The 22,792-nt window shown below is 55.2% G+C and overlaps 10 protein-coding genes across 10 annotated transcripts; 3 read left to right on the top strand and 7 right to left on the bottom strand.

The window, feature by feature from the left end:
* Positions 1-325: 325 nt before the first annotated feature.
* QBC33DRAFT_522310 (acetylornithine and succinylornithine aminotransferase) lies at positions 326-2,342 on the top strand. Its single transcript, XM_060426532.1, has 3 exons — positions 326-602; positions 666-905; positions 964-2,342. The coding sequence occupies exons 1-3, from the start codon at positions 450-452 to the stop codon at positions 1,990-1,992; spliced, it is 1,422 nt and encodes a 473-aa protein (XP_060288935.1). The 5' UTR covers positions 326-449; the 3' UTR covers positions 1,993-2,342.
* Positions 2,343-2,856: 514 nt separating this feature from the next.
* Positions 2,857-3,274, bottom strand: QBC33DRAFT_522306 (uncharacterized protein). Its single transcript, XM_060426531.1, has one exon. The coding sequence runs from the start codon at positions 3,183-3,185 to the stop codon at positions 2,937-2,939; it is 249 nt and encodes an 82-aa protein (XP_060288934.1). The 5' UTR covers positions 3,186-3,274; the 3' UTR covers positions 2,857-2,936.
* A 567-nt stretch (positions 3,275-3,841) lies between these two features.
* QBC33DRAFT_615297 (putative mitochondrial phosphate carrier protein) lies at positions 3,842-5,209 on the bottom strand. Its single transcript, XM_060432630.1, has 3 exons — positions 4,875-5,209; positions 4,360-4,779; positions 3,842-4,275 (listed from the first exon to the last, which is right to left on the bottom strand). The coding sequence occupies exons 1-3, from the start codon at positions 5,048-5,050 to the stop codon at positions 3,891-3,893; spliced, it is 981 nt and encodes a 326-aa protein (XP_060288933.1). The 5' UTR covers positions 5,051-5,209; the 3' UTR covers positions 3,842-3,890.
* Positions 5,210-5,915: 706 nt separating this feature from the next.
* Positions 5,916-6,531, bottom strand: QBC33DRAFT_522303 (uncharacterized protein). The gene is made up of 2 exons (XM_060426530.1): positions 6,422-6,531; positions 5,916-6,377 (listed from the first exon to the last, which is right to left on the bottom strand). Exons 1-2 carry the CDS (start codon positions 6,473-6,475, stop codon positions 6,105-6,107), a joined length of 327 nt encoding a protein of 108 aa, XP_060288932.1. The 5' UTR covers positions 6,476-6,531; the 3' UTR covers positions 5,916-6,104.
* A 688-nt stretch (positions 6,532-7,219) lies between these two features.
* QBC33DRAFT_565180 (uncharacterized protein) lies at positions 7,220-7,979 on the bottom strand (the record flags this gene model as incomplete). Its single annotated transcript, XM_060430413.1, has 2 exons — positions 7,220-7,585; positions 7,650-7,979. 2 exons carry the CDS (start codon positions 7,977-7,979, stop codon positions 7,313-7,315), a joined length of 603 nt encoding a protein of 200 aa, XP_060288931.1. The 3' UTR covers positions 7,220-7,312.
* A 1,418-nt stretch (positions 7,980-9,397) lies between these two features.
* On the bottom strand, positions 9,398-10,306 carry QBC33DRAFT_28165 (uncharacterized protein). Its single transcript, XM_060423250.1, has one exon. It carries the CDS (start codon positions 10,091-10,093, stop codon positions 9,482-9,484), a length of 612 nt encoding a protein of 203 aa, XP_060288930.1. The 5' UTR covers positions 10,094-10,306; the 3' UTR covers positions 9,398-9,481.
* Positions 10,307-13,260, bottom strand: QBC33DRAFT_28164 (fungal-specific transcription factor domain-containing protein). The gene has a single exon (XM_060423247.1). It carries the CDS (start codon positions 13,203-13,205, stop codon positions 10,521-10,523), a length of 2,685 nt encoding a protein of 894 aa, XP_060288929.1. The 5' UTR covers positions 13,206-13,260; the 3' UTR covers positions 10,307-10,520.
* A 1,169-nt stretch (positions 13,261-14,429) lies between these two features.
* Positions 14,430-15,047, top strand: QBC33DRAFT_28145 (uncharacterized protein). The gene has a single exon (XM_060423241.1). It carries the CDS (start codon positions 14,520-14,522, stop codon positions 14,847-14,849), a length of 330 nt encoding a protein of 109 aa, XP_060288928.1. The 5' UTR covers positions 14,430-14,519; the 3' UTR covers positions 14,850-15,047.
* A 677-nt stretch (positions 15,048-15,724) lies between these two features.
* QBC33DRAFT_28147 (uncharacterized protein) lies at positions 15,725-17,074 on the top strand. The gene is made up of 2 exons (XM_060423242.1): positions 15,725-15,743; positions 15,811-17,074. The coding sequence occupies exon 2, from the start codon at positions 15,945-15,947 to the stop codon at positions 16,629-16,631; it is 687 nt and encodes a 228-aa protein (XP_060288927.1). The 5' UTR covers positions 15,725-15,743; positions 15,811-15,944; the 3' UTR covers positions 16,632-17,074.
* A 2,537-nt stretch (positions 17,075-19,611) lies between these two features.
* QBC33DRAFT_554160 (glutamate decarboxylase) lies at positions 19,612-21,600 on the bottom strand (the record flags this gene model as incomplete). The annotated part of the gene is made up of 5 exons (XM_060429483.1): positions 19,612-19,665; positions 19,817-20,443; positions 20,508-21,173; positions 21,214-21,277; positions 21,359-21,600. 5 exons carry the CDS (start codon positions 21,598-21,600, stop codon positions 19,612-19,614), a joined length of 1,653 nt encoding a protein of 550 aa, XP_060288926.1.
* Positions 21,601-22,792: the final 1,192 nt, after the last annotated feature.

Raw genomic sequence — 22,792 nt, 5'->3', positions numbered from 1 at the left:
CTACTACCACCCTTGGCTCCATTTCGTCTCGTCTTGTCCAAGGGGATTTAATCATGTTCAAGGGGCCGCGTGCGGAGGCATCGATTGGCCGAGTCGCAGGAGCTGGCGACATGTAATCTGTATGTCGACTGGCTTCCCGCTTCTGCAGGTATCACTGGCTCCGAGACCGTCCGATGTCGTCGTCAAGAGCGCTTGATGATCTAGTGTACCTAGGTAGGTACTTGGGCATCTATTGGCTGGTGCGGCTCCATCAGGGCTGCAGAGCGGGGGTCCCCACACCGACGAGGGAAAAAAAAGGGTACCGATAAGGGTCTTATCGAGCAAGAGTCATCCTATGTAGCCTCGTCGCTCGTCCGCAATGACTCGGTTCTCTTTTCCGCTTCTTCTGTGTAGTTAGCCGCCTCTCCTCAACCGGGGGCAATACGGTCTACTTGCAATTGGCTTTTGCAATGGCTTTCCGAGCCCCAGTTACGCGGCTTTCTGGCCGCGTTGCCAGCCGGGCAGCAGTTCCACGGCATGCTCCGGTCATCGCACGCTTCTACTCCCAGGCGGCTGCTGCCCCAACCTCGACCATGGGAGAGAAGGTTCGGAGCAACTTCGAGGTGAGTTGTTCCAAGATTCTGTCTGCATGCCAATTGATGGATTGGAATCTGACTCCGTACCAGAGAGATGCGACCCTGCCCTGTCCCGACCCGGCCGCGGACTCAGCCAGTGCCGCCCTTGTGAAAGAGCATGCCCCTTTCATGGTCGCAACCTACTCCCGGCCGCCGCCAGTGTTCGTCAAGGGAGAGGGGTCATACATATGGGATATTGAGAATCGCAGGTACCTGGACCTGACCGCTGGAATTGCCGTCAATGCCTTGGGCCACAGTGATCCCGAGTTCTGTAAGCTCATAGCCCAGCAGGTGAGTCATCCACGCGATCGATCCGAACCGAGGCCAGATTCCTGACGGCAGATTCCAGGCCGAGACACTGGTACATGCGTCCAATCTCTACTATAATCCATGGACCGGTGCCCTGTCAAAATTGCTCGTGGAGAAGACTCTCGAGGCAGGATGCATGCATGATGCGACCGCCGTCTTCGTCTGCAATTCGGGCTCGGAAGCCAACGAAGCGGGCATCAAGTTTGCACGCAAGGTCGGCAAGACCATCGATCCGACCGGGGAGAAGCACGAGTTTGTGTCATTCCACGGTGCCTTCCATGGACGTACCATGGGTAGCCTGTCAGCAACGCCCAACTCCAAGTATCAGGCTCCTTTCTCACCTATGGTCCCGGGCTTCAAGTATGGAACGTACAATGATGTCGAGGGAATCAAGGATTTGGTCACCGAGAAGACTTGCGGAGTCCTGGTCGAGCCTATCCAGGGCGAGGGCGGTGTCAACGTCGCCTCGGACGAGTTCCTTATCGCCCTGGGCAAGCGCTGCCGCGAGGTCGGCGCTGTCCTGCAGTACGACGAGATCCAGTGCGGACTGTCCCGGACCGGTGACCTCTGGGCGCATGGCAGACTCCCGCCCGAGGCGCACCCCGACATCCTCACGACAGCGAAGGCCCTTGGCAATGGATTCCCCATCGGCGCCACTATCGTGAACAAGCACGTGGCCGAGAAGATCAAGGTTGGAGACCACGGCACTACGTTTGGCGGAAATCCCCTTGCTTGTCGTCTGGCACACTACATTGTGTCGAGGCTGGCGGATCCAGCGTTCCAGAAGGACGTCGTTGCCAAGGGGGCCGTCTTCGTCAAGGGGTTCGAGCAGCTTCGGAACAAGTATCCTAGCTTGATCACCGAGGTTCGTGGACGAGGTTTGATCCTCGGCCTCCAACTGACCGAGGACCCTGCGCCAATCATCACCGCGGCGCGCGAGAGGGGGTTGTTGGTTATCACTGCTGGCGCAAACACATTGCGATTCGTACCCAGCTTGACCATCTCTGAGCAGGAGATTCAGGAGGGTCTGGATATTTTGGACGAGGCCATTCGGACTACCCGAGCATGAGATATGTGACAGATCTATTTTTTTACTACGCCATTGCTTGCATCAAGGAGGTGTCGGGCGCCAAAAGGCTTCAATTTACCATATAATTGTCTCGGCCTGGAGCGGTTAATGCCTCATCTGCTTTACACTGAAGACGACTGACATACCAGCCGCTTCCCCTGGCGGCCTCTTTGCCGTCATTGGACCGAAATGCACGGCAACGTCCGCTACTAATACCTGATGACCCCCCGTCCATGTAAGTCACATAGGCAAGTGTACACTGTAGGGGGATAACGCAATCCATAATAGTGCCGGGCCTGGCGATATACTAGACATCTTCCTTCCCCTCTTAGGGGCTGTCCCTTGCCCAGTGGTGCTTCACAGGGGCTCTCGAGCACTTTTAGCTCTCTTTCCCCCCGGTTCGAGACCGTGGACAACCTGGAGGTGGCGCCTCATTTGCACGCTGTCCATCTTCTCTGACTTCGTGCACATGGATGGAAAACATGGGCAGGAGAGCTGAGCTGCATCCTTCGATTGCCTGTCTAAATGGTCAACGAGATGCTTTCCATGGATGCCCATATCTGGAATGGTAGCGAAAGACGCGTACGTGTGTTGGCTCGGTCTTATCATTCAGACAAAACGGACACAAATGTGGGAGAATAGCGCGACCAGCCGAAACACCAGCGTATTCGACCTCCAACGTAATCCGTAGGGCTTTGTCTAAATGTCAGTTCGGGTAAGAGCGCCACTCATGTGGCTCGACAAGCCAGGTATTGCAGTATTCGCAAGACACGACGTCGACCTCCCTAAACGTCGTGAAAGCCTTGCCGCACGGGACGAACTGCTTGAATTGGGCCCCGTGGCCACACACTTGGCAGTCGCATAGTCGATCTAGAGCACAAAGCTCATCTCGGAGCTCCTCTGCCCGCCTAGTGGCGAAGTCTTTGGCACAGGAGGAGGCATGCTCATGGGCATGATGCACTGTTGCAAAATCGCACCCACAGGCGGCAGGTATATGTTCCCGGGAGCGGCTCCTGTCCAGGCCGGAAATCATCGATCCTGTGTGAAATGCTGTACCACAAGGTCATGTATTCAGACATGCCAGCCTCGTCATTCTCATGGTGCTTCATGTCGACCTGCATGTCCTCATAGGATACTCCTTTCCGGAAAGCACACCCTGCGCCCCGGCCTCTCAGGTTCTCTGGCATACGCATGGATGGCGGGTCGTTTCCAGCCTCTGGCGATGAAGAAGTGCCGGCGCGAACCCGCACAACATATCACGACTGCTCTGCGAAGACCAAATATCAGAGAATAGGGAGGCAGGCATCCCAACCTCGGTCTATTATGCGCGATAATAGAGAACTATTTGTACACGACCCTCTCTCTCTTTTCGCAATACAATCCGTCTCTTTTCCGCTATCCGGTGCTCTATGCTCTATGCTGGGTTCGGCAGGTTTTCGTGATGAGGAATTAAGGACGACGGGGGAAGAAAAAAACAGACCAGATCCCGCCCGCCCCTGCCCCCTGAAAGCAAAAAAAAAAAAGGGAAAAAAAGTTGACGAAAGCAGTCAAACTCGAGAAAATAATAGAGAGCCATGGGAAATACAGCGAGCTATCCTACGTCCAGCAGCCAGGTTTTAAATGCAAGGAGGGGCGCGGGGCGCCAAGTGACGAGAGCCGGGACGCATCCGTGCTCGAGCTTCCGACGTCGTTTGTGATTCGTACCTCGAGTAAAAAGATGGACGGCTATTGTCGCTCGTCTTGTTTGCCTGCCGATAATTGGTTGGGCAACTAACCACACTCAATTCTCAGCGGGCCAACTGAGGTGTTCCCCCCGCCCCCGAGCCCCCCGGCCCTACCCCCGGCCACCCCCGGGTCCCCCGCTCTCGCTCCGCTGCCCTCCCACCGTTTTTCGTTCTTTATTTGGCAATTTCTACCCCCCCAGTCGCACCCAAGGCCTTCTTCACATCGCCGTAGATGGCAAACTGGAAGGCGGTGAGAGTTCCTACCATGAAGAGACGGGCGCCGAGGCCGGTGTAGGAGCCGCGGAAGCCGAGCTCCTTGCCGATCTTGATGAGGCGGGAGGTGGTGCCCTCTCCGGGCAGGCCCTTGGTCTTGTTGATCTTGCTGAGCATGGTGTCGGCGGGCTGGGAGACGATGGCGGCAGCGAAACCAGCGATCAGGCCGCTGCCCAGGTTGACGGTGGTCTGCAGGCCGTCGGACATGTCCTTCTTGGGGTATAGGCGGTAGACGGCCTCGGCGACCTTCTCGTAGACGACGAACTTGGCCATGGTATAAGGAACCCTGGTGGAGAGAGAGCAAATTAGCCACTTGATGCAGGTGGGATGATGTCCAGCCCACTGCTCGGGCGGATTGCGGGGAACTTACTGCTTGAAGAGGATAGGACCGAAGCCGGCATAGAATGCACCGATACCCTCGGTTCTGAGCATCTTGCCGAAACCGCCGACAAGGCCATTGGCATAGGTGGGCTCGGACACGAGACGGATACGGGTGGCCTCGAGAGGGCAGAGGGCGATATCAGCGAAGAACTCGGCAGCGGCGGAAGAGGCGAGGTAGACGGCCGTCCGGTAGTTGGAGGCGTTCTCTATGCCGAGCTGGTTGATGGCTTGTTGCTTGAAGAACTCATATCCTCCGAACTTGAAGGCGCCCTGGAGGAAGTAGCCGGCAAAGGTTGGGCCAAAGCCGGTTAGGAGAGCGCCGGCACCCTCGCTCTGGATGACCTTCCGGAAACCACCGATCATGCCATTGTTGTAGGTGACGGGGTCGAGCTGGATACGTGTCTTGACGCTGCGATTGATCAATAATGGCGCCCCATTGGATGGGGAGACGGCGGGCGGCAGAAGAAAGGAGCTGGGGAGCGTGGGAAGGGGGATTCGACTTACACATCGACGGGAGTGAGAGCGCCGTGGGTAACGGAGCAGCAGATGGAACCAGCGAGGGCGAATCGGGAGTAGAGGCCAATACCACTGAGCTGGCTGCTGGGCGCGGCGGCAGCGGCGGCGCTCTGGACGACGGCCTCAACCTTGGTTGAGGAAGTTGACTGGGTTGGGCTGGCCATTGTGAAAGATCGGATCAAAAGGATGAGAGGGGATTTCCTTCGGTCGTAGAAAGAGAGAGACGAGGCTCAATTGAGTCTTGGTGAGAAAAATAAAATAAAAACTTCCTTGGAGAGGTTGAGGTTTTTTCGATGGTTGTTAAACTGGAGTTAAAAAAAAAAAGATAAACATCTTTTCACACTCGCCATCTGCCCGGCACCGAATTTTCGGAGCTCGGGTCGTTTCGGAAACCATTTTTCCTGGGCGGCTGGCAGCCAAGGATTGTCAGGGACGCCAGGGGCGGGGACCTCAGGGACCTGTTTATCCGGCACCCCTGTCGAGCCTGTGTGGCTGGGGGCCTGCATGACTCAAGTGGCGCTCCAGGGGCAAGCAGATCCAGATTCGCCCCTGCCAATACTAACTGATAGTCTGGGCACGTGTTTTGGCACATGGATCTACCATGACCTAACCTTTAATAGGTAGGGAGGGTAGCCTGTGCTTGGTCTCCCATTGTGATATTTCAGGTCTCGAGAATATTATTTCGTCGACCGCAGCCTCTCTTGGATATCCCCTTGGTTTCGACTGACCGACCCGGTTGCCTCCTGCTGAGCTTCGCTGTAACGTGTTCGCGGCCTGGGGCGTTGACTGGAGCTCTTGCGCCTAGGTATGGATGGCAGAGTAGCATCATTGATGGCACTCAGCCAAAGCCCTCGCCCATGACCTCGGCTCTTTAGATCATTGCTTCGACGATATGTCGAAGTCGCCACCAAGTCTCTGGAACAGAAGAGGTTATTGGGGTTATTGGCTTTTAAGCCTCTGTCCATTAAAAACTACTCGCAAACCAGACTGTGAATACTATATACATGGGGGCGGAGGGAATTGGAATGTCTGCGGATATGCATGATGCCGTGGGGACTGTGCTGTGCTTAATTCATAGTAGGAGGTTGGGTGACAATACCATTCTTAGTTGCCGAAACAGAGAGAGTCGTGCTTCCTGGGGCGGTGGCAAATAGAGACGATCACGCATCTTGTTTCCCAAAGGCCGAGTCGATGCCAATGGATCAACAATGCCATCCTCTACAAACCATGGTGTAAGAGCCGTCCCACCTGCCTTCCTGATTTGCATTCGATATGAATCCGAGTCTGATAGCAAACCCCATCTGCTGTATTCAGAGGCACTAGACCAACGAGAGCAGGGTACATTGGGAGTGGAGGACACTGGAGTGCAACCAAGTCGGCGGGTAGAACTGTCCGACAAGTGTAGCCGGTATCATTCAAGATGGCGACGTTAATCGGAATGGGGGGGTTACTGTTGTTGAAGACCACAGGGATTCGAAATCCGGCAGATATCTTGTGATATTAGCAAGAGAAGTAGAAAGGGACGGGAGAATCACATCCTGATGCATGTATCCACCAAGACCAAGTTGGAAGCTCGCTGATTGAGCCATCTTATGAGCTGTTGGACCCGGAGCTGTTGGAACAAATCCTTTTTGTCCAAACTGATGGAGAGGGACCTAGACAGAAATATTAGAAAAGGAAAGATAGGACTGGAGAAGACGAACAGATTCCTTCCACAATACTGAACCTTTCGAAGCTTCCCAAAGACCTTCTCGAAGTCTTCGATCGCGGGGGTTTTGACGCCCTGAGGCATACCGTCAAAGATCTCTCCATGAAGGATCCACATGACCGGGTCTCCGACAGGGATTTTGCCACCGTTCTCGTAGTAGTGAATAAGGAATTCGATGTTCTTCCGTTGCAGAGACATATAGAGCGGCGACTGGTCCTCCAAGCCAGCATGCAATGCATGAAGCTTGAAAGCGATCAAGTCGGCTGGCCCACAAACCGAGGACCATGGAAGAAAGAGTTCTGGGGCATGTGCTGGGGCATGTTCTGGAGCAAATTCTCCTACGCCTTGGGTAGACAACATATTAAGTGTTTGTGTGTGATGGCGAATGTGTAATGGGGTCTAAGGGGCAAAATCTTGGTAGGCAAGTGTGTACTAGGTCTAAAGGGCAAAATTGTGGTAGGCAAATATGGAACTTAAGAGCAGCAGATGATCTTAGGTCAGACGGTTATCATCGCCTGTTCCTGCTATTGCCATCACCTTCTCCTGCCATTTCCATCAGTTGCTCCTGCCGTTGCTGCTGGCTGCTCCTGCCGTTGCTGCTAGCTGCTCCTGCCGCTGTTAGCTGCTAGGAATCTTGCTGGCATTCTGCTCTATATCTCTCATCAGCACAGGTATACAAACACGTTGGGTAGAATAAAGCTCACCTTGTCCCGTCAAACTACGAGTCCATCTCGCTCATCCACTGCCGGCAGCAGCTCAACGGTGCAACGACCACGGAGGGCCCGCCCCCCTCACGGAACTTCGCAGCTATCGCCATCAACGCCGGAAGGGTCTTCCCAAGCCCGGGCGGGTCCGCAAGAATGAAGCCTTTAAATTCAGTTTCTCCTGCTTGTACAGCTACTGCCGCGGCTCGCTGTTGGTGTGGGAAGGGGTTGATGTGGGACTTGAGTCCCCGGACCTGACTAAGGCTTCGAGGTTTATGTTTCTCGACCTGTGTAAAATGTCACATTTAGCAAGGGAGTAGTCGGACGCTAGCCATGTGGTCAGTTACTCACGATAGCACCGCGAATATTTCTCAGGTATCCCAGCAGAGGTGGCGCATCAAACGTCTCATCGCTTTCACCTTCCTCTTCGTCGTCGGAATATGTAGAACATTCGTAATCGCTTTCTTCCTCTTGCTCGTTCGCCGCTGAATCCTCGGCAGCAGGACGCAGTGAGGTGGTGGCATCTGAGGAAGTGTCCAACAGACCTATACCGGCCACGATCTGGTCTGTAATATTACTCACCATCAATGTTGGTGATGGATCCAAGCTGGCCAACCGGGCCGTCGCGGGCATCATCTCGTTGGTGAGGCGACGTATCCGTTCACTCTTGGTCTCCGCCATCGTTAGGCACACGTTTTGGCAGCGTCGAAACCTCGAGCGTGAAGTGAGCAAGTTGACCAGCAGTGTTAGTGGAGGAGTGAGTGGTGAGGATGTAAAAGGGAAACCCCTTGGTACCTTGGTCGGCGGGATGGAGGAGAGGGCTTTGGTGGTTCTGTGGAAAGCCGCTTTGATGTCTAGATTTTTTATATTTCCCATTCTCATCTAGCTATGAGATTCCTTTCATCTATTAGAATCGCTCTTTCTATCCCCCCAAAAAATCAGGAGCTTTCCTTCTATCAACTCGCCAATTCGATCCCCTACCAACCCTCCTCTCCCTCACCACCCAAAAAGAAAAAAAAGGAAAAAGAAAACCCCTGCCTAGCATTTCTTATACTTTCCAAACCGCCTACTCCCTAACGTGACAATTATCACGATCATATTGCCGCAGCTTCAAGACTCTTCTCGTATTCTAGCAAAATTGCAACACGCACGCCCGCATACCTACCTATCTATTCCCTTGGACCAAGTCTTCCGCGAACCCAAGATGGCACAAAAGCAGGCTGACTGGCCTAATACGGAGCTCACGAATCTGAAAATCAGTATTGCTGTCAGATCGCTTTCGTTGATATCGTCCGGATGGACGTCGACCTTGCCGGTAGGACTCTGATGCCGCCTATTAGCTTGCATGGTAAATCATAAGAAAGCAGTAGCAAGGAGAGAGATAGAAGAAGAAGGGGGAGGTGGAGTGGCATTCTGTTCTCGCCTTCCACTCCTTGGTAGCTTTAGTTTCCTGTAACGCAAATAAGTATAAGTGGAACCTATTCCATGATATAAGACATGGACGTACATGGATGGGCAGGTTCATAGATGCCCAGGAAGAGACGACCAGCTGAAGGCCGGCAGCTCACATAGAACTTAGCCTGCGGCTCTATCTTGGTACCGTTGGGCAAAGTCAGGGGGTAAGGGCAAGCCACTAGACAGCCGACGTTTTCCTAGCGCACCCCCCCTCCCTTCTTTTCCCTTTATTCTCTTGTTTAATAACAATAACTCCTCGGCTTGAGAGGGTCATTCCTGGCGCTGTGCAACGGCTGAGCCCCATCATCATTCATCAGTTGAGTGACATCTACGGCCGCTGGAGATCGTATGCCACCAAAATCACCTCCGAGTCTGACGTTGGTTAGGGGCGTGAGGCTACACAATCATCCAGGTTGATAGGCGAAGGATGGCGCATCGAGCAAGGGCAGGGAAAAACGGAAGTGTTGACAATAGATCACAGGTCGGAGAGTCACCAAACTCGTAGTAAACACGGTCAGGACGCAACCGCGAGAGGGCGGGTGTGCCCTTGGACATTTCCATTTAATCCATCCCACATCAACACTCCCGTGCGAGGTATATATATCCAGGCCAACGGCAACGGCTTCACAGGGAAAAGGGCAACAGCCCTCGCCATGCGCATTTATTCAAACGATAAGGGGAACGCCCTGCGCCCCTTGAAAGAGGCCCCCCGGTTTCCATTAACACCCCTAACCCCCCCAATTTTTGGTTCCAGCAACGCCGTCTCCCTCTTGCCCCCCGCCCCCAGGGGATAATTCCCCTCGTCCCCAAAGCAGATCTCGGGTCGAACCAAGCACGCCCACGACTGGGAGGGGCCAGTAGAGGCAGAAACAGGGCCAAGTACCGCATCCCCCAGGATTAGATTCCGTGAGGTTGGGTCCGGGCAGTCCTGATGGTGATGAAATATATATAGACGAAAAACCCATCACCTCTCTCCGTTGCTGCTCGCCAGTAGACCTCCAGTGAACCAGGCAAGCAAAGACAGTGCCGCCCCCAGAAACCCTCCGAAAATGCTGAATGTTGAAAAAAATATAGTGGAAACAGAATACAAAGTATCTATACGCCGTTCCGTATGGAACAGCGAAGGGGTACCTCGGGCGTATCCCGAGTCCGACAAAAGCCCCTTCTCGAGCTAGACAGCCGCCTGCTATAAGTAAGCAGGAAGGAGAGAAAGGAAAGAGAGACGCAAGAGGTTCCTTCCTAGGCTCCGGATGCTCGGATATCCTCGTAGAACTGTGTTGCTGCGCAGCACGACAAAAACAAGCTGGTATCTCCCCCGAAATTTTGTATATTACAAACATTAATGAGTTGATGGATATATCAGAAAGAAGGAGAAAAAGAAATATCAGGTGCTTTGCCAGCCCCTGGTTCGAGAGGTAGGCTGATGCTGAGCATCTTGAGCGAGAACAAGCACAATAGAACAAGGTGAATCAAGGGGTCTGTCCGCAGCCGCTGGTGGCCGGTGGTGGTTCGGAAGACTCGCTCCCAAAAATAATAAAACGTGGTATCATTCGCTCATCGGACCATGATGAATGGCTATGTCGTAGGCCGGGACGTACCGTATCGGTCACGGATTTGGCGGCGTTGGATATCTCGATATCCGTCTCCCTTCGCCAACGGTCGGGACGTCTCGGTCGTCTCCTCTGGGGACGCGGCATTGAACCCCGCCTCCCCCGTCTGCTCGGCGTTGTGTTTTTTGATTGCGCCCAATGACCACAGTCGTCTGCTTCAGATGATATTCGCAATGCTGATCCTGTCCTGACTCTTGCTCTTCATTGTTGCCATCGGACTGTTGGAGCTATTCCCGCCTCCGCCGCCTCCTGTGGCGCCCGCGCTGCCCGGACAGGCCATGGCCGAATCAGGTCCAGCGGATTCGGTTTTGATGCTCATGGGCGGCGGCGGCGGGACCCATCCTTGCGCGCATGCCATCTTCGACCTTGCAGGCGTGGAATCTCCATCCATGAGCCCGCGTATCATGTCCTCAAGATTACCCCAGCCGCCCCAGTCCCGCGCTTCTTCCTCGGTAAGACCCATTCTTGCCTCGGCATTGTACAGCTGATCGCCGCCGCCGCCGTTTGGCTCAGAGCCGCCATTACCGACGGGGGCGCCCCTCACAAGGCCCGGAGAGGGAGCTTGCTCGTGTTGAGTTTCATGCTCACCGCTGGCCCAGACCCATGCCGTGTCAGGGCGAGCCTGCAGGTCCGCGCTGACGTATGCAAGCAGCTCCTCGTCCCGTAACAATGCGTCCCGGATAGCGTTCGGCGGGGAACGTGGTGGAAGTGATGCGAAGCCCTGCTGCCCAGACGGAGTCGCCTGCTGAGAGTAATAGGCCGCGATCTGGGTCCGTTTCGTAGCGAGTTCTGAGGCGAAGAATGCCAGGAACCGTCCGCACGGAATCGCAACGTCGCGGCGTGTGTCGATCGCCGTGAGCGTGCGGGTGCAAGTTGCGGCCTGGTCCAGGTGGCCGGTGAGGAGAAGGAAAAGAGCACAGCGAAATACGTGCGTGGTTAGCAAAGCGGTGGCGCCGTCGGGGAGGGTAGCGTCGGTTCGAGAAAGCAACGACGCCGTTTCGAGGGCCGCGAGGGTACATTGCTCCACAGCAACCAGGCGGACGTCTAGCGGACAGTTCGGAGCAATGTTGTGGCGATGGAGCATGAGGCGGGCGTGGAGCAAATATACCAGAGGATCTAAGAGTTGCGGCGACAGCGGTACCGAGCTTGACGGGTCACAGGTTTGAGGAAAGGTCCGTAGGCAAGAGCTGAAGTGTTGGTCGAAGGTTGCCAGCCGAGTAGGAGCAATCAGTGGGGACGAGAGCGCCCTGCTCAGGCCTGCGTAGGCCCGCACAACGTGAATGATGGCCAGCAACGAGTTCGAAAGTGGCTCCGCTCCATTAGGGACCAGCATCCCGCCGTCGTGGATGTAGTGGTCGTCGACACCGGCGGGGAGAGAGACGTCGCAGTCGAAATCGTCGATCAGAACCGGCCGCCCGAGCTCGAGCGAGAGGGATCGGTCGAGGACGTAGATGGTCCACCACGTCCTCCTCCGCATTTCGCCCTCGACCACTGGCCAAGGCCCCGACTCCGACTGCAGTCCGATATCCTGTCCAACCCTGACGGCATTGCCGAGCGAGTTCCAAGCTGCCGACTTGAGATTCGTCTCGTTCAAGAATATGGTGATGAGCACGAAAGTCCGTGCATGGTCGAGCACATAATCGTTGGCCCAGGGATCGATGAGCTTCCGCGCTGTCTCGATGAAGCCGGCCGCCCGCTGAGAGCGAAGATGCGGCTGGGGTTCTGGTGCGAAGAGGCTACCGACCGCCAGGACGGAAAAGAACATGGCCAAGAAAGTAGCCGAGGCGTCGTTCAGCCTTCCCGGCTTGTAGAGATCATCTACAGCCAGCCGGAAGTTGGGCCAATGTAGGAATGGCGTCATCGTATGAATCGAGGTGTAGTACGAGTGGAGCAGGTGATCGGTTGTTGACTTCGGCGGCAATTCTGGCCTCGGGAAATGCGGCGCAGCCTGCGGGAGAGATGGCCGGTGCTGAGCAGGCGGTTTCCATATGCCCTTGCAAAAGGCTCGCAAGTTCGACCTTGCTCTTACCAGGTCGTGGATCGGGGTTGGCCGTTTCCTCCTCTTGGGCTCGGACCCAATATCTGGTAGTTGGAGTGGAAGCTGCTCAACTCCGTCAAGGTCTATCTCAAACCGGCCGTCTCGTTCCTGCATCATGTGCCTCAGACTGCTGTTCTCGCGGCGGACGCGTTCCATCTGCTTCTCGAGGTCCTGCACTTGCTTAATCGACGACATCCGCCTGTTGGTCTCCTTGGTAAACTGGCATTTGACGTTGCGGCTCGAGCACTCGGAGCAGCTCGTCGTCTCAGTGGCGTCGCATTTCACCTTCCGCTCCCGACAGGCATCGCAACTGGGATCCTTCCTCCTCTGGCGGTAGGCCCTCTTCTGCGCTTGCACGCTAGACGGGGCGAGCTGCGAGTTGGGGGGTCCAGGTGTGCCTGCCATGGACTCGTTGGTGGGTAGCGAGTCTCGTCTCATGTATAATACGCCCGTCAGCGGCGTGTAAGGCGTCTGAAAGTTGCCGTGGTGAGAGTGATGAGCCGAATGAAGCGGGGGAGGTATTCCTATGGGCTGAGGGACAGGAGCCGCATTCGGCCTTGTACTTGTGCTTACCAAACCCCGGTGATACTGGGGAGGCGCCTTTGGTGAAATGGCGGATGAGATTGAGGAGTCCTCGTATGACCTGATGGAAGGGTTTGGCGATCGAGGGTATGGGTTGTGCGACGACGACGCCGCCATGGTCGAAGATTTTGGAGGCCAGTACGCGGGAGCCTGGTTTGGTAAAGGCCCCGCAAGCTCCCCAGTAGGACGGGCGCCACTCGGGAGTGGACTGTCAAGGTACATGCAGACCGGTTCCTTTTTCCCTCTCTCTCTCGCTCTATCTCTCTCGCGTTTTGGGGGCGGGAGGGGGGGGGAGGGGTGGGCGCAGTTCTAGAGAAAGGAGATCAAGATGTTTAAAGGGAGACACAGATCTGTTTCTCTATGCGTATGACGCGCGGGCCCAAGGTTCGGCTTCTGTTGCCCTCGTTTCTCTGGCTGGAGCGTCCAGAACCCAGGCAGCCTCGTACAGCGGTTGTTTGTCGATCAGGGCCAAACAGGACACAATGTCTCAAGAGCCAAATGGGTCAATCTCGGCCAAGGACGGGTCAATGTTTCCTCCTCGTCAATCCTGAGGGGGTGGTATTTCGCAGACTTGCAGCGCTGTGCTACCCCAATGCCGCTATGATCCGTGAGTCGCCTGCGGGTTACTTTGTCTGACCTTCCTCCGGCGCTGCCCCGCAGGACGCTTGAAAAAATTATTAGAAAAGCAGACGTCGGGACCTCTGCCGTATGGCGGCGCGGCAGTTGCGATACGATACAGCATCCGTCATGCAATGGTCCTGCCAGGCGTGTTTCTGAGCGCGATTGATAGGCGGGCAAGCATAAGAATGGACGAGGAGGACGCGCGCGATATATGGGTGGTTCCGTGCCTGGGCGGGAAGGGAACAAGCCGAAAGGCAAGATCTGGGGTTGTGGAGAGGGGGAGATGACGGGATAGGTAGGTAGGTTAGCAGAAAGAGAGGCAGCAGCAGTTGCAGTCGGCAAGTTCCAGACGGAAGGAAGTGGCAGGCGGCCCACCTATCCTTGTTGCTACCTCGTCTGGGGTCCGTGCCGGTGGCGGTGGTTCGCGACCGATGGTGGGAGGAGAAGAGGAGAGATATGCCCAGGATTGTGCATGTAGGGTTGGCAGAAACAAGAAAGCAGCCCCGCCACCCTACCCACGTAGCGTGGTACTTTAGGGGCTCGTTGCCGAATAGGCGGCCTTGGGGGCGTCTCTTCTCCTCAGCCAGGGCTGGGGCTAATGGCTGAAAGATGGAGGTGCACTCCACCACACTAGGGAACCGCTAGCAGGGAGGTTTTTGATTCTACATGTGGTAGAGTTGTGTTGATGAATCGGAAAAATGATCTGAAGGCGATTGAGTCCTTCCAGGTCAAGACTTCCATGGTACCTAAGTAAGACCTAGCCACCCAGGGGTCGGGCTGGCGGCAGGCAATGTGTCTGTACGGATTACAGCACAACTCATACTGGTTCATAGTACACGCTCGGTATTAATTCGGGTAGGTATGTACACAGGGGGTTCCGTCCAGGTCCATTTGTGCGCAAAGATAGATTGATGTATGTACTGCACTGCGTTGATAATATTCCCGTTCCTCAAACTAATACTATCCGTACACCTGACCCATCTGCCTGTCAGAGTTAGCGTGCACATGTGCCGCAGCAAAGAATGGATATCCTGTGGTGGTTGTGATCTTACCGGCAAGGACGATTTGGTTTCTTACACCCCTGAGCCCTTGACAATCTTTCCTTGGGGAAGCAACCGAAATGTGCTTATTGCCTTGGCCCGAGGGAGTCCGTGCTTGTCACGGGTGGTGGAGGGGATTTTTGCGGCTGTTGGCCAGCCTGGACTCTTTCAAGCCACAGTTAATGCATTTAGGTTAGGTAGGTAGGGGTACCTTACCTTGGAAGATGGGTAGGTAAGGTAGCTCGGTAGCTAGCCGGGCACCTCCCTGCGCAAGAAGCACATACCTACTGCGCAGTATGTATGCATGCATTCTTCTTTTACCATCAAGCATCTCATCCTGACTTGTGGTGTAATTCGTAATCATGTTTTTCGCGTAGGGCCCGAAGCACTAGCGTCCTATATGTACCTAGACTGAGTGACATGGCTTGGCAAGTCCGTGTTGATTTGGGGGTGCTCCGATATTTTGCGCCCTGTGCTTTTCGGAGCTTGGTCGAGGGCTGGAAAACGTCCGTGCTAGTTCAATTTGCGAAAGACTGAGAAATTATTCCACCCCAGCAAATGGACTGGGTTTGTTTCTCGAGAGTTGGGTTGTCTCGGCTGTTACCTCCATCTTAACTGATCTTGGCTCAGTAAAGGTAGGGTAGCATGGACGGGGACCATTTCGGGGACCTCACGGGGATCAAAAAGGGGGGGGGGGGGGTGTTTAATCCAGACCTGTTTCGGGACATGATGCGCGGTCAACTTCTGGATCAAACACCCATCCCGTTTTCCTTTGCGGTTTGATGTCGTCGTGGTGTAATCTCTGTGACCCAGACTGTCGATCAGCAAGTGACAGCAGTGACTTGGAATTGGTGGCCCAAGGTGGCACATGTGTGCATCCAATATTATTAATGTGCAACATGCATTTGGTAGGTTGGGCCCAGCTGGTCCAACGATTGGCGAAGGGTTGATTGACCGAGGCACAGATTCGTCGACCAGTGGAGGAGAGATCGACCAGACTTTTGTCGGTACGAATACGTCAAGGTCCCACTGTTAGCACACTTGCATTCCTCGTGTAGGGGTCCCTGTTAGAGCAAGACTGCCCTAAAATATCTCAGAGGTAACGATCCTTCCAGGGTTAGACTTGTGTTCACTATCCGTACATACTGAGTACATGCCTATAAAAGGGCCGCCAAGAGGACTGTTAATTAGGTAGCGTGGCGCCAGACGCCTGGCGCTGGGCCCCAAGCCGTAGGGACGCATCGGAAACCGGATGAGGACCGAAGGATCTTAACGGAGGCTGAGCCGCCGGTGGACCTCAATGTTGCGCTTCAGTCGTCGTCTACTAGCCTCGTTGCGAAAAGTTTTTCAAATGATTGGCATCCAAATCCGTCTTCCTCGGCGTGGCATTGAGGTGTTGAGCTGTGACCGGGGGGGAACATTAGGACGGCAGGCCATCAAATATGCACCGCCTCTCCTGTTTCCATGCCTAGCCAGCCTTGCAAGTTTACGCTACAATTTTACAATTTTACCATACGACCGAAGGCAGGTTGAAACATGGGTCGTAAACTCCCAGTCGACAAATGCCTGCCAGGTTTCCGAAGCCCCCAACCGACAAGTCATTTTAAACAGTACATGTTATTCCGATCTGCAAATTGGCGTCAGCCTATCAGCTCACTGCGCAAAGGAGTGCAGAGGTCTCAGCCGGCCGATACAGAAACACGCCACAGCATGGCCCAGAATCGACAACGAGCAAAGCCAGGCGTCGCCTGGCACGCAGGCCAAAAGAAAGACGCCCGAGAGGCCCAGGCCAAGGGATCCCAGATCTTCGGATAAGTGTAGGGGTGAACGAAAGCGTCGAAGAGCTGCGAATTCATATGCACGGGCCATATACGTCTGTGCCCCGTTGTTTTGCTCCGTGGCCTATCGGGAAGATAGCTCGGAAGAGAAACCGACCCAGACCTCTGGCCAGGTGTGGCTTTCGGCGCGAGGAAGGAAATCCGTCTAGCGTGCACTAGTGTATCTGCATCCCTGCGATCATCTCACAAGGCCGGGGTAACCGGGGTGTGTGGGGCGCTGGGAAAGAGAGTGATGGATCTCCTTGTATTCTCATTGGCTCCCCTGCCTAGAGGTTTCGAAGGAAATTTGATGGGACCGAATACGTTCAGCAGAATGCAGCTGCTTCATCTATCTGGGGCATGTGAGAGTCGTACCCTCGTCGTCGTGATGAACATTGCCGACACTCGTGACTACCTGGCAGAATTGAACACCTTAGTGTGGCACATCGATTACGGAGCTCGCCATCTCGGCTCTGTCTGCAACGAGTAGATCATAAGTGGATAGATGCCGAACGTGACAAGACGAACACTCGAACTACCTATATATAGGGCAGGGATGATTGATTGACGGCATTGGGCAGAAACTTCCCCTTACAACTTGTGAGAGAAGACATGATGTGCGGCAGAGGAAGTGGCGTCTAGTGCCTTATCCGCAAGTGAGCTCTTAGATATTAGGTCCGCGAAGTCAACATTGACGGCACGGCACGACAGCGTCTATTGTTCTTCCTGGTTATGGGGTTGGCTCCATACCCCAGGGCAGTCCATTACGGGCGTACCCACTACGGGCGTACCTAGTGCGCAGTAGTGCCATAGTAGGTTAGGTACTGTAGGTGTCTGGGGAGCTGCTCGGTTAATGGCCGCCGAGCTTTAACAGGACAGGAGGGAGGTAATAATTGACGGGCAGACGGGAAGCGAGTGGGTGGTAACGGAACCGATCCAGTTGGGTCCATCCGACTGCCGAAATCTGCGCTTTGCCGGATCAAGACGACTGACTAGGTATCCGTCGGTTTTGCTTGGAAGATGAGACCTCGCACGTGGTCCATCCTGTCCCCGCTAATATGTAGAATTACCCCTACCTCGGTATGCGTACCGGTAGGCACTGCACATTCGCGAAGGAGGCAGGTCAGTATACGGCGACATAGTGGTTCGTCTCTTAGGACCTAGTACAGTTCCAGAAACTTGGAGCAGTATCATTTTGAGCTGGGTGTAGAATAAGGTATCCGTACATCCCTCCTGTACCTCCTCACTCATACCAAGGATCCTTCCCCGCTTCCACTGGAGCGAAGGGACCCACCGAGGGAAGCCCAACCCCTCCGCTCCGCACTCTGCACCCCTCAGGTGGTTCCATCCGCACACCATGTCTTCCTGGCTGCAGCTCGCCGCCAATTGAATACCAAAAGCGAGGCAGGTTGCCAGGAGGATACAGGATCTCGCACATTTGCATCCACCGTGGGGGCTTAGGAACACACTTCTGACATTGGGCACCGAACCATGATTCGATATACCTAACAACTGAACAAGCGGCCAGCCGAGTCTCGGGAGCGGAGATCTAAGCTAAACCAGGCGAACCTTCCGATTCGCGACTAGGGCTCTGGGCGAGATCTCGGAACCAGCCAATCCAACCAACCCATTTGAGGGAGCTCGTCGGGCCCAAGATGCAGGCGTTGTCGGTCGGGCACTTGCGTAGCGGCATGAATCCAGGCGTCTCAGGTCCGCCGATGCTCTCAAACAGGGAAAAGACAAAAGAAACAACCAAAACAACAGGCAGCCTTACGTTATTAGGTCGGTTTCGATCTGCGTCGGCCACTAACTCGTAGTCAGGCAACGTTGTAGATCGGTCTAGGACCATCAAACGAGAAGCCCAGCGTGCTATTTTTGGCCCTTGTCCTCGGTGAGATCTTCTCGACCATATTCCACACCCCCCGTGCTGCCCAGCTCCAGGCCCGGCTGTGACGTTTGGTGTCACAGACGTCGGAGCAGAACGCACTGTCCCGGGTCGGTAGCCGAGGCCGACTGGATGGTCGATCGGACTCGTCTCATTGCCGGGTAACGGACGACGCGTGCAAGTAGGAAGTAGACTTTCGCATTTGACATATCCGTACATACAGACCTACCTACACGGCAGGTTGCTAATCGCCAACATTGGATAGGTACTAGGCAATAGGTAGGTATTGCCCATCTCTTCCACCACAGCTGTGGCCACACAGTCCTTTAATTTCCTTGAGATCCACTGGCGGGTGGAAGCGGGTAAGCTGAAGACTTGGGGTGGGTAGGTAATCGTATACTGTCTGGCCGAATCTCGCAATCAACAGTAGATACAGGTATCGAGCAAGGACGGATGTTTTTGGCCGAAATCAGGCTTACAGCCCGCCACCAATCCTGCTCTACTGACACACGCCATCATCGGCCGATCGACAGTCACCATTACCTACCTAGGTAGGTATCATGAGATTATAGGTAAGTGCCTAGTTAAATCCCGTCTCTCCTGAAGCCAACCAGAGCTCAGAGGCTCAGAGACAGACCCTCAAGATCGCAACGCCAACTCCACGCCGGCAACCCAAGTAAGTGAGGAGTTCATAAGATCCCAGCCCCGTGCAAGAATCCATAAGCAGAACAGGGGTTTGTCGGCCCCCAAGGCGAGAGACCCGAGCACAAAGCCCCGTTACACTGCAATACAACGGAGACGGCGCCCCTCCATGCATACCAAGATGTATCTATGTATGTATCCTTCGCCGTCGCCTCGCATGCTCGTCCCCGAGCCAAGCACGGAATCTACCCGAGATGAGATGACGGGCACCAGTCCTCGCGTGGCCGCCCGTTCTCGGCTTATGGACACCTATACGTACTGTGTATGCCCGCGAATAAAACGGTAGACGGAGGTCGGATAGATGCTCGGCAACAAACCGACGACCGGTTGATGATATTGGAACGCCGTGAGCCACGATAGAGTGTAATTTTTTCTTCTTCCTATGTCATAGGAAAAGAGAGGAGGAAAGACGTCATCAGTTGGGACTCACAACCCATCATGAATAAGTGGCACTGAGTCTGTTTCCAGCAATACCGTGCTATGAGTTGACGACCAAACATGCACACTTCTCGTCCCAGACAAGCCTCCGTGTGAACACCCTCCCCTAGCAAGTCCCTTCTCCCTCAGCAGATGGCGTGTGTCTTCCCCGTCTTGCCTTGGAGTGAGTGTGTCTCGTTCTATATCGCAGTTAGTGGGAAACATTTTCTTTTCAAGTGAAATAGAAGGCGTATCTATCCCCATTGCTCCCGCCTTCCCGGGGGTGGAGGAAGTGGAGAGATTCCCACAGGGGGTTGTGGGTGCGAGGTGTGCGTGTGTGGGCTTCCTTACCTGGTACTTTGGATGGTTGTGAGCGGACTTGCCGCTGGCAATGTGGTGCTCTCGTATGAACTTCTCCTGCTGCTCGATGGTCTTGCGGTCCATCTGCTCGAGGACGCCCTGGCTGAGCTTAATGTCGCAGATGAGGGCGTCGCAACGGTTGCGGGTGAAGTCCTCGCGCACGACGACGCGCAGCATCTTGAGCCTCTCCGTGTGCGGCGCCATCGTATAGGCTGGCACAACCCAGCCGCGCACGCGCAGCTGGTGCGCCAGCGCGAACTCGTCATAGTTCCGGCCCTCGTCCTCATCCCCGTCCTCGACATCGGGAAGCCGGAACGCCACCAGCGGGAGCCCCTCGCCCGACTTCTTGGACATGATGACGAAGCCGAGCGCCTCGAGCGAGTCCGAGAGGTAGTCGGCCGTGCGGGTCAGGTTGCTCATGATGGCGCGGTAGCCGTGCTTGCCCAGGCGGATGAGCTGGTAGTACTGGCCGATGACTTGGCTGGCGCCTTTGCTGAAGTTCAGCGTGAACGAGGACTGGTCGGCCCCCAGGTAGTTGATGTTGAAGACGAGTTCCTTGGGGAGGAACTCGGCAGAACGCCAGACGACCCAACCGACACCAGGGTAGACAAGACCGTACTGGGAAAAAAGGGGTGGGTTAGCCGGGTCAGCTCATGAGACCCCCTCCTTGCTCGCAAAGAACAATGGGGTGGCCGTGGCCGGGGCCGGGGTCGGGGCTGTTGCTCACCTTATGTCCCGAGACGTTGATCGAGACAACCTTCTCCAAGCGGAAATCCCATTCCAGGTCGGGGACCACGAAAGGAGCGACAAACCCGCCGCTGGCGGCATCGACATGAATCGGGGTATCCAGGCCCCTCTCCACGAGCAGGTCGTTCACAGCCTTGACATCCTCGTACTCGCCGGTGTAGGTGGTGCCCAGGATGACACAGATGCCGATCGTGTTTTCGTCGATCAGGTTCACCGTCTCCTCGGGATCGATGACGTACCTCTCCTCGGTGCAGTAGACCAGCTTCTCGTCGACCTCGAAGTAGCGAGCTGCCTTCTCCCAGCAGACCTGGACGGCGGAGGACATGATGATATTTGGGTTCTCGGTCGACTTGCCGGCCGCCTGCCTCCTGTTCTTCCACCGCTTCTTCATGGCCAGCACGGCCAGCATGATGGCCTCGGAGCTGCCGACACACGAGGTGCCGATGGCGCCAACAGTGGTGTCATCGTCGACGGGGGCGTGGAAGAGGCGGCCGATCATGGACACGCAGCGGTTCTGGATGTCGGCCGACTGGGGATATTCCTCGTAGTCGATGAAGTTCTTGGAAAAGGACTCGGCCATGAGCTTCTCGGCTTCTTCCTCCTGCAGGCATGATGTCAGCGTGTCGCGATGCCGGAATAACCACAATGTGGCCTTTGGGGCGAGGGACGGGGCTTGCCATGTAGGTGGTGACGAAAGAGGCCAAGCTATAATGCGTTTGACGGGTAGACCCGCATCGTTAGTCTCAGGAACCAACGGACCATGACGATATGACGTAGGAGACCTACTTCAACATTGGGTTGCCGTCCAAGCTGAGCTCGTCCTTGATCATACGATAGGCGACCTCCTTGGGCATCTCCCTCTCGGGCATCTCAAGCCTGGGAAGGTCCGCGGCGGCGAATCTGGAGCCGTAGACGCTCGTAGTGAAGACGTCGTCATCGTCGAGGAGCTGAAGATGTGCCTTCTTGACAGCCGCAACGAGCTTGTCGTCCACCTCGTCCGGTTGCGGGATGGTGCTAAGGTGCACCATTCTGATGGTTTTTATGGTAAGATGGTTACGAGAGGCTGAAATGGATGTCACAGAGGTTCAAGAGGACGAGCGTAGAAGTTGAGAGAGAGAGAGCAGGCGGGAGGGACACAGGAGAGTGCGCGGCAAGGGCTCTATATATGTGGGGAGCTCTATATGTCCCTGTACCTTTCTGCCCCTCACTGCCCCTCTTAGCCACCAAGGTCCCTGGTGCCAGTGAATAAGGTTGTGTGGTTGGTGGTTGGTGGTTGATTGGTGAGCTGACGACACATTATGAGTATGCTTGGTGGGGTAGGTTCACACGTTGGAGGGGTTGTGGTAAGGTAGCTAGAGAGTGACGGAGGGAACCCATTGGGCACCCTGGCAGGGAGTACCTAAGGTAGGCGGGCACCTACATACAACCTGAGGTCCATATGACGCATAATAAGCTAACAACTGGAGTTCGGGAGGCAGCCAACCTGAGGAATTCCCTCAGCTCTCAGCATGAGTCTCGAATCGAGCAATTTCTGACACATCGTTGCATGCGGATTGAGTTGAAGCAGCTTCAGTGGTAGCGAACTTGGCAAGCTGGGCAAGAAAGCTTGGTCCGGCTCCACTTGCCTGCATGAGGTGCTGTAGAGGGGGGTTCAAGCCAATCACAACCAGAGGCACTGTGAATTGAGAATGTCTTCCACATACCTATGTATGCGAACTAGGTGCTAGCTACGCGACGGAGCTTCCAGTGGAATTGAGTTCAAGCGCTATACGATAGTTTTGGCAGGGCAGAATCTCTTTATTTGACCGCACCCGGATGATCCACGATTTCTAGGAACTTGCCCCAGCGCTTTTGTCTCTCCTCCGGCAGGCTGGATATGGGGCGGGAAGTGATGGGTCCAAACCTGTTCTTTCGGGCGGCCGCCTCGCAGGAATCAGCTTGGCCTTTGCGTTACACTCCTCCTCCTCCACCTCTTGGTGCGCTTTTTGCGCTAGCAGTCTTTGGAGCGGCTCCAGCCCCCTGGCTGATATACTTGATGCAGCTCCAGAGACGAGAGTCCGATCAGGGATAGGAGTGAGAGTCTCTATTGCGATAATGACAGGGGCTGGACTTGGGACTTCTCCTGGTCCAGGAAGCCGTCCAGACTCATAGGCAAGCCGGCCGCAAGGTGGGAAAGATGATAGGGTTTGGTGAGGTCGTAAGGAGCCCACGGATGCCACA

This window comes from Phialemonium atrogriseum, assembly GCF_030411735.1.
Source record: "Phialemonium atrogriseum strain 8032-3 unplaced genomic scaffold QBC33scaffold_1, whole genome shotgun sequence".
Taxonomy (NCBI): domain Eukaryota; kingdom Fungi; phylum Ascomycota; class Sordariomycetes; order Cephalothecales; family Cephalothecaceae; genus Phialemonium; species Phialemonium atrogriseum.
Note: the sequence above shows the minus strand (reverse complement) of the source record. Positions and strands in the feature narration are given on the sequence as shown.

Bases quoted from the DNA above. Each gene is read 5' to 3' on its own strand.
- QBC33DRAFT_522310 (XM_060426532.1), top strand. From the start codon at position 450: ATGGCTTTCCGAGCCCCAGTTACGCGGCTTTCTGGCCGCGTTGCCAGC. The intron at 603-665 runs GTGAGTTGTTCC...ACTCCGTACCAG, and splicing joins AGGTTCGGAGCAACTTCGAG to AGAGATGCGACCCTGCCCTG. The intron at 906-963 runs GTGAGTCATCCA...GGCAGATTCCAG, and splicing joins GTAAGCTCATAGCCCAGCAG to GCCGAGACACTGGTACATGC.
- QBC33DRAFT_522306 (XM_060426531.1), bottom strand. From the start codon at position 3,185: ATGCGTATGCCAGAGAACCTGAGAGGCCGGGGCGCAGGGTGTGCTTTC.
- QBC33DRAFT_615297 (XM_060432630.1), bottom strand. From the start codon at position 5,050: ATGGCCAGCCCAACCCAGTCAACTTCCTCAACCAAGGTTGAGGCCGTC. The intron at 4,780-4,874 runs GTAAGTCGAATC...GATCAATCGCAG, and splicing joins GCTCTCACTCCCGTCGATGT to CGTCAAGACACGTATCCAGC. The intron at 4,276-4,359 runs GTAAGTTCCCCG...TCTCTCCACCAG, and splicing joins GGTCCTATCCTCTTCAAGCA to GGTTCCTTATACCATGGCCA.
- QBC33DRAFT_522303 (XM_060426530.1), bottom strand. From the start codon at position 6,475: ATGGCTCAATCAGCGAGCTTCCAACTTGGTCTTGGTGGATACATGCAT. The intron at 6,378-6,421 runs GTGATTCTCCCG...TAATATCACAAG, and splicing joins GTGGATACATGCATCAGGAT to ATATCTGCCGGATTTCGAAT.
- QBC33DRAFT_28165 (XM_060423250.1), bottom strand. From the start codon at position 10,093: ATGTTTGTAATATACAAAATTTCGGGGGAGATACCAGCTTGTTTTTGT.
- QBC33DRAFT_28164 (XM_060423247.1), bottom strand. From the start codon at position 13,205: ATGTACCTTGACAGTCCACTCCCGAGTGGCGCCCGTCCTACTGGGGAG.
- QBC33DRAFT_28145 (XM_060423241.1), top strand. From the start codon at position 14,520: ATGTACTGCACTGCGTTGATAATATTCCCGTTCCTCAAACTAATACTA.
- QBC33DRAFT_28147 (XM_060423242.1), top strand. From the start codon at position 15,945: ATGTTGCGCTTCAGTCGTCGTCTACTAGCCTCGTTGCGAAAAGTTTTT.